This window comes from Triturus cristatus, chromosome 6 (genome assembly GCF_964204655.1).
Source record: "Triturus cristatus chromosome 6, aTriCri1.1, whole genome shotgun sequence".
In the NCBI taxonomy this organism is placed as follows: Eukaryota; Metazoa; Chordata; class Amphibia; order Caudata; family Salamandridae; genus Triturus; species Triturus cristatus.
Window position 1 is genome coordinate 1,629,368,822 of NC_140589.1, and position 17,235 is coordinate 1,629,386,056.

General features: G+C 42.9%; 1 protein-coding gene across 1 annotated transcript in view; it reads right to left on the reverse strand.

The window, feature by feature from the left end:
• Positions 1–12,665: 12,665 nt before the first annotated feature.
• The window catches only part of CAMKMT (calmodulin-lysine N-methyltransferase), a 1,482,081-nt gene continuing 1,477,511 nt past the window's right edge, over positions 12,666–17,235 (reverse strand). The window contains exon 11 of the mRNA XM_085612777.1: positions 12,666–15,689. Coding sequence (XP_085468903.1) covers positions 15,612–15,689 — 78 coding nt within the window. The 3' untranslated portion in view covers positions 12,666–15,611. The remainder of the gene's footprint in view (positions 15,690–17,235) is intronic.

Consider the following 17,235-nt stretch of genomic DNA (forward strand, 5'->3'; position numbering starts at 1 on the left):
AATGCATTTCGTCCTATATCACAGCTACTTTGTCTGGCAGGACCAGTATTACACACAACTATCTGACAAATCTATGGGAAATTGTGCAACTCCGGCTTACGCTAATCTCTTTATGCACAGGTTTCAACTTGATCACATCTTATCGAAAATTATCTGGATTGAGAACCTAGTGACGTATTACAGATACATAGATGATATTTTTTTAATTTGGAAAGGATCTGAAGCCAGGTTACTTGAGGCTATCAGAGAGATCAACGTAGTTGATGAACGTATCCAGTTCACACATACTATGGACAAAAAAAGAATTTCATTTCTCGATGTAGACATCACAATACAGGGTCATAAACTGGTAACAACAGTATTCACCAAAGCTACAGACCGGAACAATCTTCAACATTTCCAAAGTTTTCATCAAATGAGCTTAAAACAACACCTCCCATACTCTCAATTACTCAGGGCTAAACGCATATCATCAACTGAGCAGTTATATCAAGAGAACAAAGAAAAGATAATGATGAAATTCAAACGGAGAGCATATCCGGCAGCCATCTTAAAACAAGCAGAGTTCAGAGCAGAACAAAAAGAAAGGAATGAATTGTTGAAACCCAAAAGCAACATACACACAAAAAAGGAGAGATCCGTATTTGTATCTACATTTTCCACTAAAAGCCACAAGATAAAACGAATTATTCGCAAACATTGGCCGCTATTACAAGCAGAAAAGGATTTCAAGTGCATATTTGAGGATTTTCCAATATTCGCCCATCAGCCCACTAAGAATGTACAACAATTATTGCAACAAAAGAAAAATCCAATAAATTCAAATTACACGAGGACTATTCCATGCCACAATTGTGGCAGCTGCAATAACATAATAAAAGGTACTACACTACTGTACCCTACGCATGGAACTTCTATCAAACTTAAAGTGTCGGCTACCTGCGATACCAGCAATGTAGTGTACTTATTAAAGTGCCCATGTGGGTTACCCTATGTAGGGAAAACCGAACGTAAAATGAAAACACGCCTGGTTGAACATAAGAGCAACATTAGATTAAAAAATATGAAGGCTACAGTTGCCGTACATTACTTAGAGAACAATCACAACATCAGTCAACTGAGATACCTAATATTGGAGCAAGTTGATATCAAAGAAGGAAGAGACAATAAAACCTTCTTATACAATGTGAATTATATTGGATCCATAAACTTAATTCACTGAGCCCCAAGGGTCTCAATGAACATCTGGAATTTAGTTGCTATCTGTAAATATTATTTCAATGTAATTGCAGTATTCTTTAGAAATGTATTATTGTTCAGGTGGATAGAATTTAACAAACTGTATGGAATTCAGCTGTCACCTTCAATCAATACCGCAGTCATATGCATTTAACATTTTGAACCTTTCCTTTCCAATGTACTGACGTGAGGTCACTATAGGCTATTTTAAATTACTTTAATGATGTATATCCACTGTTGTTGATATATCCGTGCAAACGTTAATTTCAAATTAGTTATTACCAAGGATTATTCCCTTCACTTCTTTGTGTTTTTCCACTTTTGTGGTATATCAGGGCCGACATCATCACAGTTCGACGCTTCGAACGTGTGTTTTCAGTTTCTATCACAGACGCGTACATTATACTTCGGGTTGCACAATTTTAAATCTGGGTCACATGATCACAACACTTCGCTACCGATATACACCACAACACAAGGACGCCGAACGAGTTACGCTCTGTTTTGAGCTACATCACAGGTACAACGCTGTTGTTATTGTGGTCCATAAACAGGCATGCTTTATTTCGTATTTTTTTATAACAACAGGTATTATTTTGCACTTTGAATAGGATCGCATGGGTATTATATTTGTCGCTGAAGCATGTTCATGAGCACTTAAAACGCACTCACAAGATCGTACGGACATTATCTCCATTTGTTTTAAGCACAATTATGAGCATTTCACATGCGCTTTATCCGATTCACGGAGCACAAGGTTGTTAATCATCGGTAATTTTTAGTTTTCACAAATCACATTACTAATTGGGTCGAAGTTATCCTTGCCAGTTTAATTTGCCTATAACACTTTCTTTTCACTTTTTCGAAACACTTTTTGTTAACAATACAGGCACTTGCACTATCTATTATGAGATCGCAGCTTCGGGGTGATAATTCACTTTCACAGAAATCCAAACTACGGCGTTCGCATTCCGATCAAGGATCAAGTCGTTTCCTCTAATTTTTACAGGGAGAACCCCCTGAAGAAGGCCTGGACCCGAAATGCATCGGGGATTATTCTTAGTCAACCCTGTGAATCCGAAGATTAAGGGTTTTGTAATGAATTAAGAACTTTCACAAATGAACAAAAAGTACACTATTGGATTATGAAATTAAATAAACCAAAGTGATACATGATAATTGGAACTTTGAATTTCTGAGGCGAACCCAATTCGCAAAGGAGTGCTTGCATGAGTGCGTCCTTCAAGATAGTAAGGACTTTATCCTACATCAAGTGATACACCCCAAGATCAGGGGGTGATACTCCATAGCACCCACAACGTATTACCCACAGACTGAAGTTGAATAACCATTACTAAAAACCAGGAGTGCGACCAACTCTGCATTTATTCAATTGTTGTACATAGACATTCCTATCTTAAGCTAAACATTCAACAACAAATAACATTATCTTTCTGCGTATCCCTGTTTGAGCCTACGGCAATGTCAATGATTGGCCCCCGGATCCTGATCAAGCTACTCCCGCACTCCTACCGGAGTGCCTATGCGCAAGGGACCCCGTTCACCGGGAGGATACCTCCCCCCCGAGCACCCCCTATGCCCAGAAGATTATCTCCATAAGGGGCCAATGCAGTTATGCGCAGCTTACTTGAACCCTTGTGCACATGCAGGGTGGCCAACCAGCCTACTGGAAAGCGTAACTCCCCTCCCCCGCACCCTTCCAGCCTACCGGCTGTAACTGCCCCTGGAGTTCTATGAGAGACCACCTGTCCCTCCCCCTCAGGCGTCCCCATTTTACAATGGCACCGCCCGCTAAGGACCTTAAATTTAAGCTCACCAATCATGACCTTACTGCCACAGGCCTGCATAGTTGCCCGACTATCAGGCCTCCCCCCTCTGCCCCACTGAAGGTCATGCCCTGTTCCGTGACCCTACTAACCAGGCAAGAAGGTTCTCCAGGAAGATCTCTTTTCCCAACTTGGACAAGTGGACGCCGTCTTGCAGGAAGAACGGCTCCTCCCTGATGCACCCGCGTGCTATCGTCTACAATTTTTGAGATCTGAAAAGTCTATTCATTTTGTTATTGATTATTTTCACCATGTAGTTCAAGGCCCACACACACTCCCCCCCCCCCTCCACTGAAATCTTGGGATCATATGTGAACATACCAGGATAGACCCAGGGCATCATTTTGCCAACCAACCCACTTCAGTGATCAATGTTTCCACCAAACCCCTTCTACCCAGGTGTACTAGGTCATTCTCCCCCCCCCCCCCCGCAAGTGCAGAATGAAGACTCTAAGAGGGGGAGTCCCCTCCCGGTCCAGCAGGTCTACCACCAAATTCCTGAAATGGTCAATGCGCAGGCCCCCCGCCCATGAAAAGAGACCCTTAAACCAGCCTGCCTTGCTCTCAACTCGTAGTTGCCTGAAAGAAAAACAATTTGCATCCTTTTCACATAGGAATGTCCAATGACCCATACGTTGTGTTCGGCATGTTCCCAGGTGTGAAACTGGTCCCGTGGAGATCCTGACCGATAATGAGCCGCCGCGAGTTTCCCTCCCGCGTGACAGGGTGGAGAAACTGCAATTTGAAACGGAAAGAAAGTACTGTCTGTGAAACCGTCCGTGCAATTCTAGAGCATATTCAGTCGCATTAGTGCTTGTAACAATTTGAGTACCACCTGCTGATCCTCTGCACCTCGCGCCTAGAAAAACCCCTTGCTGCCGCTTCGGTGGCGGCCCCTATCCTGAAAGAGTGTGTTCCAAAACTGCTGGGGTCTAATCCCGTTTTTTGCCCATGACCCTTCTGAATTGAAATCTCGTAAGTGGGGTACCATCCGCATGAATTAACAGTGCCCCCCCCATGCCATTAGGCCTGTGTTACTAAAATGCCTCTAACTTGGTGATGGGGCAGCAAAGGTTCCCCTGTGCCCGTCGCAGCACCACCCCCTCCCCTCGGGACTCCTGATCGGTCTTAGATCTGTGGATTGATATGAATAATGAGTCTCCTTGGACTTTCACATGGCTAAACTGCAGTCCCCCTTGCCAGTCTTGCTTATTCTTTGCCACCAATTCCCCAATCCTAAAAGCACTGTAAAATGCCAGGGAAAAGGCGGCCCTAAACAGTAAAGCTTCTGCCTCCGTGTTGCAAACCTGACTAAGCACCTCCAGTATTGCGGCCAAAGTGTTAATACCTATTGGTTGCCTTGGGTCCAGCTGTGAACCTTGCAGACGCTGCCACCCCTTTAAGGCTTTCCACTCTATAATGTATTAGTGGGGTCCTTTCTGCCCTTCGCTTGCGCAAAGGAGATAGCTGCTACGTGTCGCCTTGCCGCTGCCACTGAGCGCTCTTCATCTTTCATTGCCCTCAGGTAAGAGAACACAGCCCCTGTGTCCTGCCAATTCCCCTCCTATTCGTCCCCCAAGAAGTTACAGTAAGCCCAAAACGCCCCTTCGTATGCCCTCCTGCTTCTGGGGGCTAGGCTAGCTGCCACGAGGTCTGGTAATTGGGGGCACCAAGTTGCCAAAGCTGTTTTGGAAAAGGCGTTGGGTTCTCCGCCGCTTCTGGGTGATGCGACCTGAATACCTGCATCTTAAAGTGAGAGAGTGCGTCAACAGCGTGATTTAACACCCCTGGGACATGTTTGGCCCTAAACTGCATATTTAGTTTCATGCACAGCAGTATGATTTATTTCAACAAACGCAGGATCATCTTACACTTTGCTGTTTGATGATTGATGCACTCCACCACCGACATGTTGTCTGACCAGAAAACAACTGATTGGTTCCTCAGTTGCTCCGGCCATACAGAAAATGCCACCAGGATGGGAAAAAGCGCCAAAAACCAATGTTACCTGTTAACACAGTTTCGACCCACTATGCCGGCCAGCTTTGTGCTACCCATTCGGTACCTCGTATGGCACCAAACCCTTCATTACCTGCAGAGTCAGTCATTAAGCCTATCTCCGTACAGGGTGTAGGCGGGCTGGGCCACAGTACCTTACCATTGAAGTCACGCAGGAATGCCATCCAAATCCGCATGTCCTGCTTGACCTCGCTGGATAAACTGGTGTGGTAGTGTTTTTCCTTGATTCCTGACATGGCCTGTGCTACGGAACGTGAGAATGGTCGTGCCATTGGAATAACCCTCAATGCAAAGTTTAACTGACCCACAGTCTACTGCAGCTGATATAGTGTAACCTTCTCTTTTGCCAAGCATTGTTGTAAGGGGGACCTGAAAATAGTGATCTTTTCTTTGGGAAGACGTGAGCAACCTTGAACCGAATTCAACTCCATCCCTAAAAATTCAATCACCGTGGACGGCCCGACGGTCTTACCTTGCTCCAGCGGTACCCCAAAATCCTGCATGAACGTACAGAATTGCCACAGCGCCCAACCACAATCCTAAGAGGGTGGTGCGCCAAGGAAAAGGAAGTCATCCAGGTAACGCAAAACATACTGGTGCCCCGTCACCTGCCTGAAAACCCATTCCAAGAAGGAACTGAACTACTCAAAGTAAGCACAAGAAACAGAGCACCACATAGGCATGCATTTATCCATGTAGAACTTCCTCTGAAATTGGAAACCCAGATGATGGAAATCTAAAGGGTGTACCGGCAACAAGCGAAACGCCGACTCGATGTCTGACTTCGCCAGAAGCGCGCCAGGGCCCAGACCTCTGAGCATCTCAACAGCCTGATCAAAGGATGAGTACCTGACCGTGCACAGTTCTTCATCAATGGCGTCATTCAAAGACTGACCCTTGGGAGCTGAGAGATTGTGAATCAACCTGAACTCCCCTGGCTCTTTTTTGGGGACCACCCCCAGTGGAGAACAAACAAAACCCTCAAACTGGAACGCAGTCAAATGGACCTGCTACCCTGCCCAGGTGCAATTCTTTCTCAATTTTTGCTTCCACCACCCCAGGGTTATCCCTCACGGATAGCTGATTCTGGCAATATGATACCCCTATGTAGTCAGGCATGGGAATTCTGAAGCCATCTCTGAAACCTTCTAACAACATTCTGGCAGACGTAGGGCAATTGTATTTGTTCAACCATGGAATCAAAGCACTGGGTATTATGAGGGAATGGGCAGGCCTGGTGCCCTGGTGCACGTACATCTGTCAAAATCCCAGTATGCCCGTTTTCCCCCCCGTACTAACAGGGGGGCCTGGCCGAAAGGACTGGCCCTTAAAACTGTCTTGCGACCCGTGTCTCTGGTGGTCTAATCACAAAATCATATCAATTTAGTCCCATGTGAGGGCAGGGTAAGTAGCCTTTGCTCTCCTAAAGTCCTTATTGTATTCCTTCCACCCGATCCCCCATATTTATCGTGTGCGCCAGTTATCCTACTCTGATAGCATGCCATTTCTGCAGCTAAGCCTTGAAAGTGTTCAGCCATGACTGCCATATAGATTGAAAAACCCCTGATCCAATTCATCAAAGACTCTTCAACACTAGATTTTTGCAATTGGCTTGCCCATTCCCTCGGATGCATCCACTCTTTGTTCTTTTTGGCCTCCTCCCTTTCAGTTTCATCTAACAGTAAGGAAAACATGTTCACATAACTTCCTTTCCATTTTTTTCTTTCATCTACTGTGTCACATGCCTTGCCAGTTTTTCCCTGGCTGAGCCCACTTCACCCAAGCCCAACACTGGCAATGTCTGCCGCTTACCGGTTGCAGCTGCCTCTGCTGGTTTCTCTTTTCCTGAGTCCACAGGTGTGTTTACTGCTAGCAATTCTTTGCTGACCCCTGCGGGAGGTGCCCCACCCGTTCTTACACTACCTGACGGAGCTACCGGTCCTTCCCCTGGCTTGCCACCCGAAGCCTGCACCACTATCTTCGCTGCTTTCTCAAGAGCGGAATCCTCACCACCCAAGACCCCCGCTGCTGGTGTCCAAGTACCTGACTTCTCCAACCATGGCAGGATTGCTGCCAGACTCGCTACTAAGTTGTGCTGCCCTGGAGCGCTCCCTGATGCCCCACTTGTGGGCGGGGGGTTGGTACCGGTCCCTGGTTGGCTTTCTACTGTACCTCCCACCATCGGGGTAACTGGCTGCTGAGGCGGATTTTGCTTGGTTTTCACTTGTTGTCCATTTTCCGAGGTGGCTGGGATATTTATAATAGGGTGGTAAATGCTAAACATATAACATTAACAGTATCATAAATTGCACTACTTGTAAAAGAAATGTTAACATATCTTGTGTATATGATAACACCATTTGGGGCTTTAAGAACCTTTTCGAAAATAGGCATTTGTGTTATTATTTATTTAGATGTGGCAAAATAAATCATGCTCTTTGGAACGGGGGCACTGATAAAAACACATTCACACATGTATTGTTACAGTGAAAAGGTCAAATTCCGTCTTCTAATCAAAGTATATCCTAATTAACTTCAGGCATCACAGCATGGTGCCTCACATACTATGTTACAACCACTTAACACAAAAAAACTAGGCACATGCTCAGAGTCTACTTGATGAAATCTTATCTCACTGTGCAGATGTAACCCTTTGAGAAACACCTCCATGACACAGAAATGTATTTTTTTTTTATGGATAACTGTACTTTTGTAATTACTGGAGGAATAAAAACACAACAAACCCTCCTTACATTGATCCTGCATTATTACTGGGCTGCATACAAGGGAGGGTGAGCAGCAGGCAGGAGAGGTAATGTTTTCCTTTCCTTTCCTTTCCTATGTGGGGGGCCACTTGAATTATGCACCAGGGGAGGGCCTAATTATGCGGCAGGGTTGTGCAAATTATATGACAAGAAAAGGCAAAATATGGGAAGCAATACGGCACATTTTGTGACAGTGTTACTCCATTATTTTGACATTTTTGTTGTACTTGTTAACACTGTCTGGGCACAGGTTGCAGCTCAATAGCACCTGTTTAGCACCCAAATACAGCAATAAGCAACAGAAAGGTGTCAAGTCAACCTTTGCAAAGGGCATTCCATTGTGTGGCAACACGTGTCGCTGCATTTTTAGTAAATTTTGAACTGTTTGAGCTAGAAATCTATTATTATGGGAAAAAAGCCACAACCGCATAATTACAGTGGCTCTGCTTTGTGTGACAACAAAACAAACCTGGGCTTCCTTTCTGTCCTATGTGCATGCCCAACTCAGATGATTCGAGATCCATCTGCAGCCTGCCTCCCAAATTCTCATCCATTCTGTCTGCCTTCTGCCTCATACCTGCCTCGGCATCCCACAAACTGAGCACAATCTGACAAAGATTCAGCTGGAGGCAGGTATGCAAATGTTCCAACCTCCTATGACAGCTTTCCCAGCATCCCACCATGACACTCTCTGGTATGCAGCCCTTCTTCTAGTACAGTGCTCCATGGAATGTTTCCCTCCCCTGTTGGCATCCTTTTACCCTGTCAGCATCTGACCTCCTGTAGCAACCCTGCAGAATCTGGTCTCCTGCGGCTCTCTTGGAGACTGGTCTCTGGCAACATCTGGCCTCTTCTTCGTCCATGGTATTTGGCTTGCTGTGCTCCTCTGCAGAATCCAGAATCCAATGGCACCCTCAGCACCTGGCATCCAGCATGTCCAATGCTGAGGGGTCTGTTCCACTTAGTGGGTGAGGAAGCTGCAGTAGCATTAGTGCCCCCCTTCGACCCTCCCTTCATTGAGATTGTTCCTCAGCATACCTGTCCAGATTTGAGCTTGCTTTACCACATGACTCCATGCCATCACCAACCTTGTTACCAGCTTTAGATTTTCAGTGATGAAACCATTGATTTGGGGTCGATATATTTGTAATCCAGACCTGCGGGCTTTGCGCCCTAAACTACATTGGAAACAAACGTGGGATTACGCATAAAATTAGTGCAAATAAAAAAGTTAAATAGCAAGAAAATGCTCCCGAAAATATATACTGTGCCGCAAAATGTGGTTGTCTTATGCCACAAAATGTGTTACTCCATGCTTAAATCTTCTAGGATTTTGAACCGCTTATGGTATGGTTCTGGCTAAAATTAATGTAGAACGTTTGCACATAAAAAGCTGCAAGACAAGCCGTAAACAGGTCTGCCAAAAGTAGTATGCCATTAAGTTACCAAAAATGAGGAGGGAAGTGTCTCCATGACACCCTTGAGGTTTCAACTCTCATGAGTCAAGACCTCTCTCCTCACACTCAAAACTGGTAATAAATAGCACATTACATATTACACATCCAGTTAAATAGTATGCCCAATGCCAAGGCTTGTGGTGGAGATGGGATTCCAGTGGAAGTATATAAGGCATTTCAAGAAGAATTGCTTCCCTTTTTAACAAAATTGTTTAATCAAATTAAAGAATCTATAGACATCCTAAAAAGTTTTAAAGAATCAGTATTGATAATTTTCTTAAAAATAGATAAGATCCCTTCGATCCCAGCTCTTAGCGCCCTATCAGTCTGCTAAATACAGATTACAAACTGCTCATGAAAATTTGGGCAAAAAGGATAGCACCCCGTGCACAAGTAGTTCATAGCGACCAAAATGGTTTTATTCCAGGACGTCTCATGGCCTCTAATACATATTTTTTAACGCAAGCCATTGATTATTTTTCTACTAATAAAATCAAGACGGTGATTATGATGATGGATGCCGAAAAGGCTTTTGATTTGGTAGATTGGAGAGCTTTATTTTTTATTTTGGATAAATTTGGTTTGCCATCACAATTCATTCAGGTGTTGAAAAAAGGTATATAGTTGTACTGATACTAAAATTATTATTAACGGCTCTGAAGCTGGCAAAGTTAATATTAAACAAGGCACACGTCAGGGATGCCTGTTATCCCCTCTTTTATTTTCAGTTTTTATTGAACCCCTGGCTGTTAGTACCCGGAAGAGCTTAATGATTTTACCTCCAATTATGGGGATGGCAAAAATTAAGCTGTATGCGGATGACATTATTGTATATCTTAGAGCAGGGGCAGTCAATATACAAAATGCTCTTGATGAAATCCAGAAATGTACACAGGTTGGCGGATATAAAGTAAACCAAGCGAAAACTGAAATTTATACATTTAATGTGATTCCTTTGGATATTCCATCTTCCATTCAGTTAAAACCACTGCAACCAGTTAGATATTTGGGGATACACATTACAAATGATTACGGCAACTATTTTTCTTAAATTATACCAGCATGCTCACGAAAGTGAAAAAGCTATTAGACAAATGGTCTATGCTCTCTTTATCATTAATAGGGAGGATCTCTATGGTCAAAATGTCGGTGCTTCCTTTATTTTGGTTTCCTTTTGACAATCTTCCTTTGAAAATCCTGAATGTATATTTCAAAGAGCTAGATCAAATAATCAAGAAGTTTGTATGGAATAACAAACATTCCCGGGTTAAAATAGCTACATTACAATTAGCTGTAACATCAGGAGGCTTGGCACTTCCACATTTTCCTGCGTATTACCAGGCTTCTTTAGCTAACTTATTCTCCCAACTCGGTGAAGAAAAGTCGGTTTTTGATAATTTTCTGCTAACTCATATGCTGAATGAAAGTGCTACAACACTCCCCGTTTTTCTACGTTTGGCAAAACTTCTGAAGAAAACAAGGTACAAGGTGATACTGATATTAGCTAAAAGAACTCAGTTATTTTTTAAATCTCGAAATATCCCTATATTTCATGCATATACACCCCTATACAGGATTGTGAAGCAGAAGGTCTTATACTGTCAAGAGGGCTTTATCAGGTATGGCAAGAGCTAGGTTTTCTCCAGTTAGGGAATTTTTATAATAATGAAACATTAATTACCTGGGAAACGTTTCGACTCCGAGCCAGTATACTAACTACCGGCCTCTTTCTTAGCTTCTTACAGCTAGTTAATTTTCTTTAAAATCAATTATTCTATGAAGGGCGAAATAGCAGGTCAAATCACTAAGCAGATGGCGAATAAAATGATGGGGGTCGGTTGTTGGTATCGGCTGCTTCATCAAAAGGCCAATTCAGATGAGATCTTGACAAAAAAGCTTCAAAAAACTTATTCGGAGACTGGCTGTAAGTTTAATGTTAAAGAATGGAAACAGCTTAGTGAGTTAGCAAATAAAGCATTTAGAGGGGCTAACTATAAGAGAATTAAATTTTTATCTAGCGGGTTATTAAATTATACACCAGAAAGACTATCCAAAATGTTTCAAACAAGCCCAAATCAATGTTTTCGATGTAACAAAAATGGTAATGGTGGCTGGGTGCATACATTCTATGAATGTAATGATTTGCAGCACTTCTGGAAGGCGATTTTTGCCGAGATGTCTCTGATTTTGTCCTTGCCAATTGAGCCATCAACTATGTTGGTGTTATTTGGCTCATCAGGTGAAGTGAAGTGTTTCACAAAACATCAGCAATATTTTATATTAATTTCTATTGCAGTTGCTAGGTCACTTGTCCTGCAAAACTGGAGAACCAATAAACAACCTAGTATTGAACACTGGTTTAATAAAATGTCCAGGACCTATAGATTAGAAGAGGCCTATGCCAAACGAATAGGAGCAACTGTAAGATTCAGAGGTATTTGGCAAACATTTTCTTTTAATGAGCTCGCGGACGAAAGATGATGACAGGATGTAGGGGAGTCTTGCTATAAATTCAATGCACTTTAAGTATTACAGGGTTCGCTCGTACCATTTAAACAATTTTATGCACAAGGCACTTTTTGGAAGTATATCTGCTGCTAGATTTGTATGCACTTTACCCTTCTGCACATTGCACTTTTTTATGTGATTAGAGGGATATCTGTTGTAAGAATTGTATGCACTTTAATCAAGCAAGAATGTTTTTTATTCGGGTTTTGGTATTTTTTAGATTGGAGTATATGCAAAGTAGAAATTATAGGGAATTTCTATATCTTTTAGCGGTATCATAATGTGGAACTTTTGGAACTATGCTTTTTCTAAAATTATTCGGATAAGATGTATTATGTATTTATTATGGAGTGAGTCTTATAGCCATTATTAAGTGTGATTTTATAATCATGTTGTTTTGGTCTAGTTTGCATCTCGTCATTATTTATGCACTATATCTGATGTTATATAACTTGACCGTTTACTCTCAATTTCGTGTATTTTCCTGTTCAAATAAAAATATATATATTTTTTTAAATCCATATATTCCATCGCCACACAACCACTCACCTGTGCTGCATTTATGTGCTTCAAAATAATAGTAACAACCAATTGACAATATGTTCATATAGTGAATTGACACCCAGTGTGCACTTTCTAGATCGGCCCACGTTTACATACAATATCAAAGAGTGACTTTGAACAGGTTATGCCAATCCATCATCGTCTAGCATAAAACATAAAATTGTGGTAGCAGTTACCAAACTTGATGGCATAACCTTCAACCACTTAGATGGGTTCAATTTCAAAAAAGGCACAGTAGCCTAGGATTAAACAAATGACAATTCACATTTAGGTAAGGATGTTTATTATCACACCTATAGAATAACATCTCCAGAAAATTCCTCATGGGATCTGAAATAATGATAACATTAAGATGTAATTATGTGTGTAGTAAACACTACAGGCTGTAGAGAATCAAATGAAAAGACAAGTACAAGATCACTGTTCAAGAGAGGCATTCTGGGTAATTCCCCACCCAAAGTATACAACACGTGGACATAAAAACACACATCCTCAATGGCAAAGAGCACGTTCATGGCAATGTTTTCTTCCTTCATTAACTAAATGAGTTCTCCAGGCCTATACGACTGACCAATAAAGGATTTTCCTTGGTGCTTAAAATGGAAAAATAGAAGTGCAGAAAAAATAGAAGTGCTTGTTTCTGGAAAGTGCCACTACTCTCCAATTACAAGTATAACGTTTCTCTTGAGAAGTGCAGGTACTCTCCCTCTCAAAATAAAAAAAAGTGCAGGTGCACAGTACCGTACAGTACCGGCCCATTTAAAACACTGTCTTTCTATAACAGTGCTGATGTTGTTTGTGGTGGAGTGGGAAGTGTCCCTTATTATAGATTTTCTTCCCTTTTCACTGTTAGTTTATTGTGCCAGGGCCTCGTTGTAAAGGGCTCGTTTTACTTAGTTGTTTTTCTTTGAAATATGTTCCGGTTCACGTAGGTTGAAGGCTTAGGCTGCCGAGTTTGGGTACCACATTTCTCACGCCAAAAAGGGTGGCCAGATGGGTCGAGCCAGTATGCGGCGAACACCTTGGGACGACTACCAGTTCTGGGAAAAGGAGAGAAAACAGCTGATAATGTGGCATTATCCTGTCGCTCGGGCTCACACCACTGGGATGTTGTGGAAATGTCTGGGTGAGCTGATGTCACTTCAGCTTCAGAGGTGCCGTGAATGGCTCGAATAAAGCATATTTCGAGAAAGGGGGAGGGGCCAGCCAAGTGGAAACATTGGTAATTACCAGTGGAAAGCCCGGCGGGTTGGTGTATTTTTTTGTGACTTGCACCCTACCAAAAACCAACACGAATAACACACATTCATGTGCACAGAAACGTCATGATAGGCTATTTAGTTGTTATAATTGTATTTTTTGCAAGCAGACTGATTAAGTTGCAGCATAAACGTTGGTGGTGTGGAGACGCTTGTCCAGGGCGGGAAACAAAGGGGGAGAAAGGGTGGAGAGATTGGGAAAGCAGGGAAAGTTAGGCACAGACAAATGGAGATGGAGAGAGGACAAGCAGATGAGACAGAGGAGAGACTGGCAGAGTCTCTGGGAGTTTAGATTACTAGATTCTGTTTTTATTAAAAGGAAGAAAGCGGAGGGGGCAGTGAGACGAGAATAAAGAGTGAAAGAGATGGGGGGGGGGTATAATGCAATCAGCTGCTAAACTTGTTTTTATTACTATATGCCAATTAATGTTTGTGGCTCTGAGTTGGCGCGTGCACGCGCGTGTTTGTGAACCTCGGTGAGAATACCATGTACAACAATAAATGGTGCCTTTTTTCAATTTCAGTACCCACCCCTCTTGCCTAATCTTTCCGACCAGTTACTATCACCTGGCATACATGATGTGCAACAGTGCATTGTCACAGGAGAGTGCCATATTGGTCCAAACACAAATGGTAGTGGTTAGGAGGACGACCCCACTTTTATCACGATGAGATAATTTAATAAAGGACGCGCACCTGAATGGCTCCATTTAATACATTGCTGACATCCCTGCCCACGACCCCCCGAGCTCAGCGGCCCAGTGAAGGAAGAAGGGCGTGTGGGGCGGCCGGTGTCACCCGAGCAGCCTGCAGCTGGACTCCCGAGTGCTCCTGGACAGGTTCCGAGCCTGGGCTGACACAAAGCGGGGTGTAAGCGTGCTCTCCGTGTACCTAAACAGATAATGTGCACCCCGCCCCCTCCCCCTTCTTGACACAACACACTGAGACTAATCGCCCATAATTGAGGGGGCGGGGCGGAGGGGAGGGGCGAGGGGTCATCTATTGTACCTAAAGTGCAAATGGTCAGCTCCCAAGGCGTACACTCCCTGTGCGCCTGATGGAGAAAAGGTACCACAGGAAAAAAAAACTGTTTTCTTAAGAAATCTCCAACGAGGTACCTTAGCAGAAGAGTAAGGCGGCAATTGTAATATAAATGCAACACTCACGCGTCAATTACAAAATACGTTTTGTTGTCAGATGTTACATTTTTAAAGCGACAAAACTATATTTTATGTCAAATTTAAAACACCGGCACTGCAAATTGATTTGTGAACATTGCAAATATTAGGAAATGTAAGAGAAAAACATTTTACGTAACGGTTAAAAGATGCTCTGGTGAAAATCTCATTTGACCGGTTCCAAATGTTTTATATATAATGTAGGTGAGGCGTGCACTGCAAAGTAAATACACAACATTCTACGGCCGAGAAAAAAATGGCAACTGAAAAAAATGTCTATAAGGCGCCAGTTCTACAATCCAACTGGAATTCTCTTCATAGAAGTTCACTGGGTGTCCAATCAAAGGACAGCAAATGGATATGGTGGGTCATGGCTAACTGCACCCCTGGAGTTTCCACCAGGAGTGTATTCACAGTGTATTCTTGGCACAGTCACGGCAAGGACAAATTAACAGGAACACTGTACTTGTGTAGCAATTTCCCCAGATATCATTAAGCAAATACACAAAACTCAAACAATTTGCGCGTGCCATTAGTCAACATTAGGGACTGCTCCTTATTTTCTCTAATTCAGAATGATGAAATTCAGAGCTACCTCGACGGTGTTCTAGCGTCTGCCACTTGGATCCTTAAAATATTGTAGACAAACGTGGAATAGCTAATTTACGAAAAACAGTGAAAGAAAAGGCACAGGATCCAGATTTCTCCAAATGTGGACATCATAAAAAATTGGCATAAATATGAAGGCGCATTTCTTCACGTCAGTAACCGTCTTCTATCCGTCTTTGGTCAAGATGAGAAGGAGGGGGTAGTGGAGGTTTTCGTCGTACACACGGCCCTCTTCATTCTTCAGCTGCAAGTAAATGAAAGTCGAATGTAATGACCCAGCACAAATACATTGACACATTGGGGGAAAATCAAGTAATCCACTCTAAATACAGTGCACGTTGTGAATGACCGTAGAGGGCAAATTGCACACTATGGCAGTCATCTTAGGCTCAAGAGGGGCACAATTCATGTCAGAAAGCGCCCCATGTCTGTTTTTTAGGTATTTTCTAGAGATCAATAACATTCTAAGAAGTTAAAGAGCATTAACAGATAACATGTTTATGCTAACAGGAGCATCTGAAGCTCGAGGTGTGTGAGGAGGCTTGGAGCCCTTCTATCAGAGAGAGGGTGAGGTCGCAGACCAGCAAGATGCTCTCACTAGCCCAACCAATTATACCAACAGCAGGTAGCATCGCCCATGAGTACAAGTCCCAGCATGCATCATCAATGTATATGTGGGTGTATCATTAATTTACACAAGGAAACAACTCTCCTGATGCTCCAAATTATTTTTCTGCACAATTTTAACAAAAAACGTAACTTACTTGAACTAGATAGATAGATATGTACTTACAGACAGACAGACAGACAGACAGACAGACAGACAGATAGATAGATAGATAGATAGATAGATAGATAGATAGATAGATAGATAGATAGATAGATAGATAGATAGATAGATAGATAGATAGATAATTTGAAATTTCGAGACCCAAAGTAACCACATAATCATACGAACTTTAGATCATGTGGCAAAGCCTGGATAAGGGCCGTGATTTTAAAAGAATATTCAGAGTGTATCCACACAAAGTTTAATGTGCCCTTTGAACCTTGACGTCAGGTTCATTCTCTGAGGGCTTATTCGACCTCTTTGACGTGAGATGACTCCCCCTGCCGGTAAAATACTTCAACTGTTTTTTAAGTGAACGCTTAAAAAATTGTGTTCAAGTCCTACACTCCCCAGCCCCTTCCCCCTACCTCGCAGAGAGCCGGACGCATGTGCCCTCTTGAGATTTTAATCCACTTTACCAACAAGTATGTGTTGCACAAGGACGGAAGCGACTACAGTCTGTATCCGGGTGGCTGCCCCGTTTAAAGAGACAGGTCACTTTATTTACTTACAGTGGATAATTTCATAGTATGCTTGGCGAATCCTGGGCAGGTTACCCAGGGCACTATCAGCCTACAGAAAACATTGAATAACCTTAAAATAAACATCGATATATAAAATACCCCTAGAAAAATTATGCAGACATATTATAACGTCCGGCGCGATAAGAAAGTCACCACGCTAAATCAGTACCGGGTAAACTGCAGCACTGCACCCCGACTTCACAAAGCCACCCCTGCCAGAACTTTCTTTTCTCTGCTCTGTGTCGAAGTGCAACCAAAAATGATGGTACAGGCACAAAGAAGTTAAAAAAAACACAGAAGCAAGCCTCCCTGGAGCACATTGTAACCCATCTCCGGAGCCTCAATCATCTAAGAGTTAGGGGGTAAAAGACCCCGACAAAGGAGTGCCATTCTGTGAGTCGGGTGCAGCACACACACCTGCAAAACAGCATGAAAAT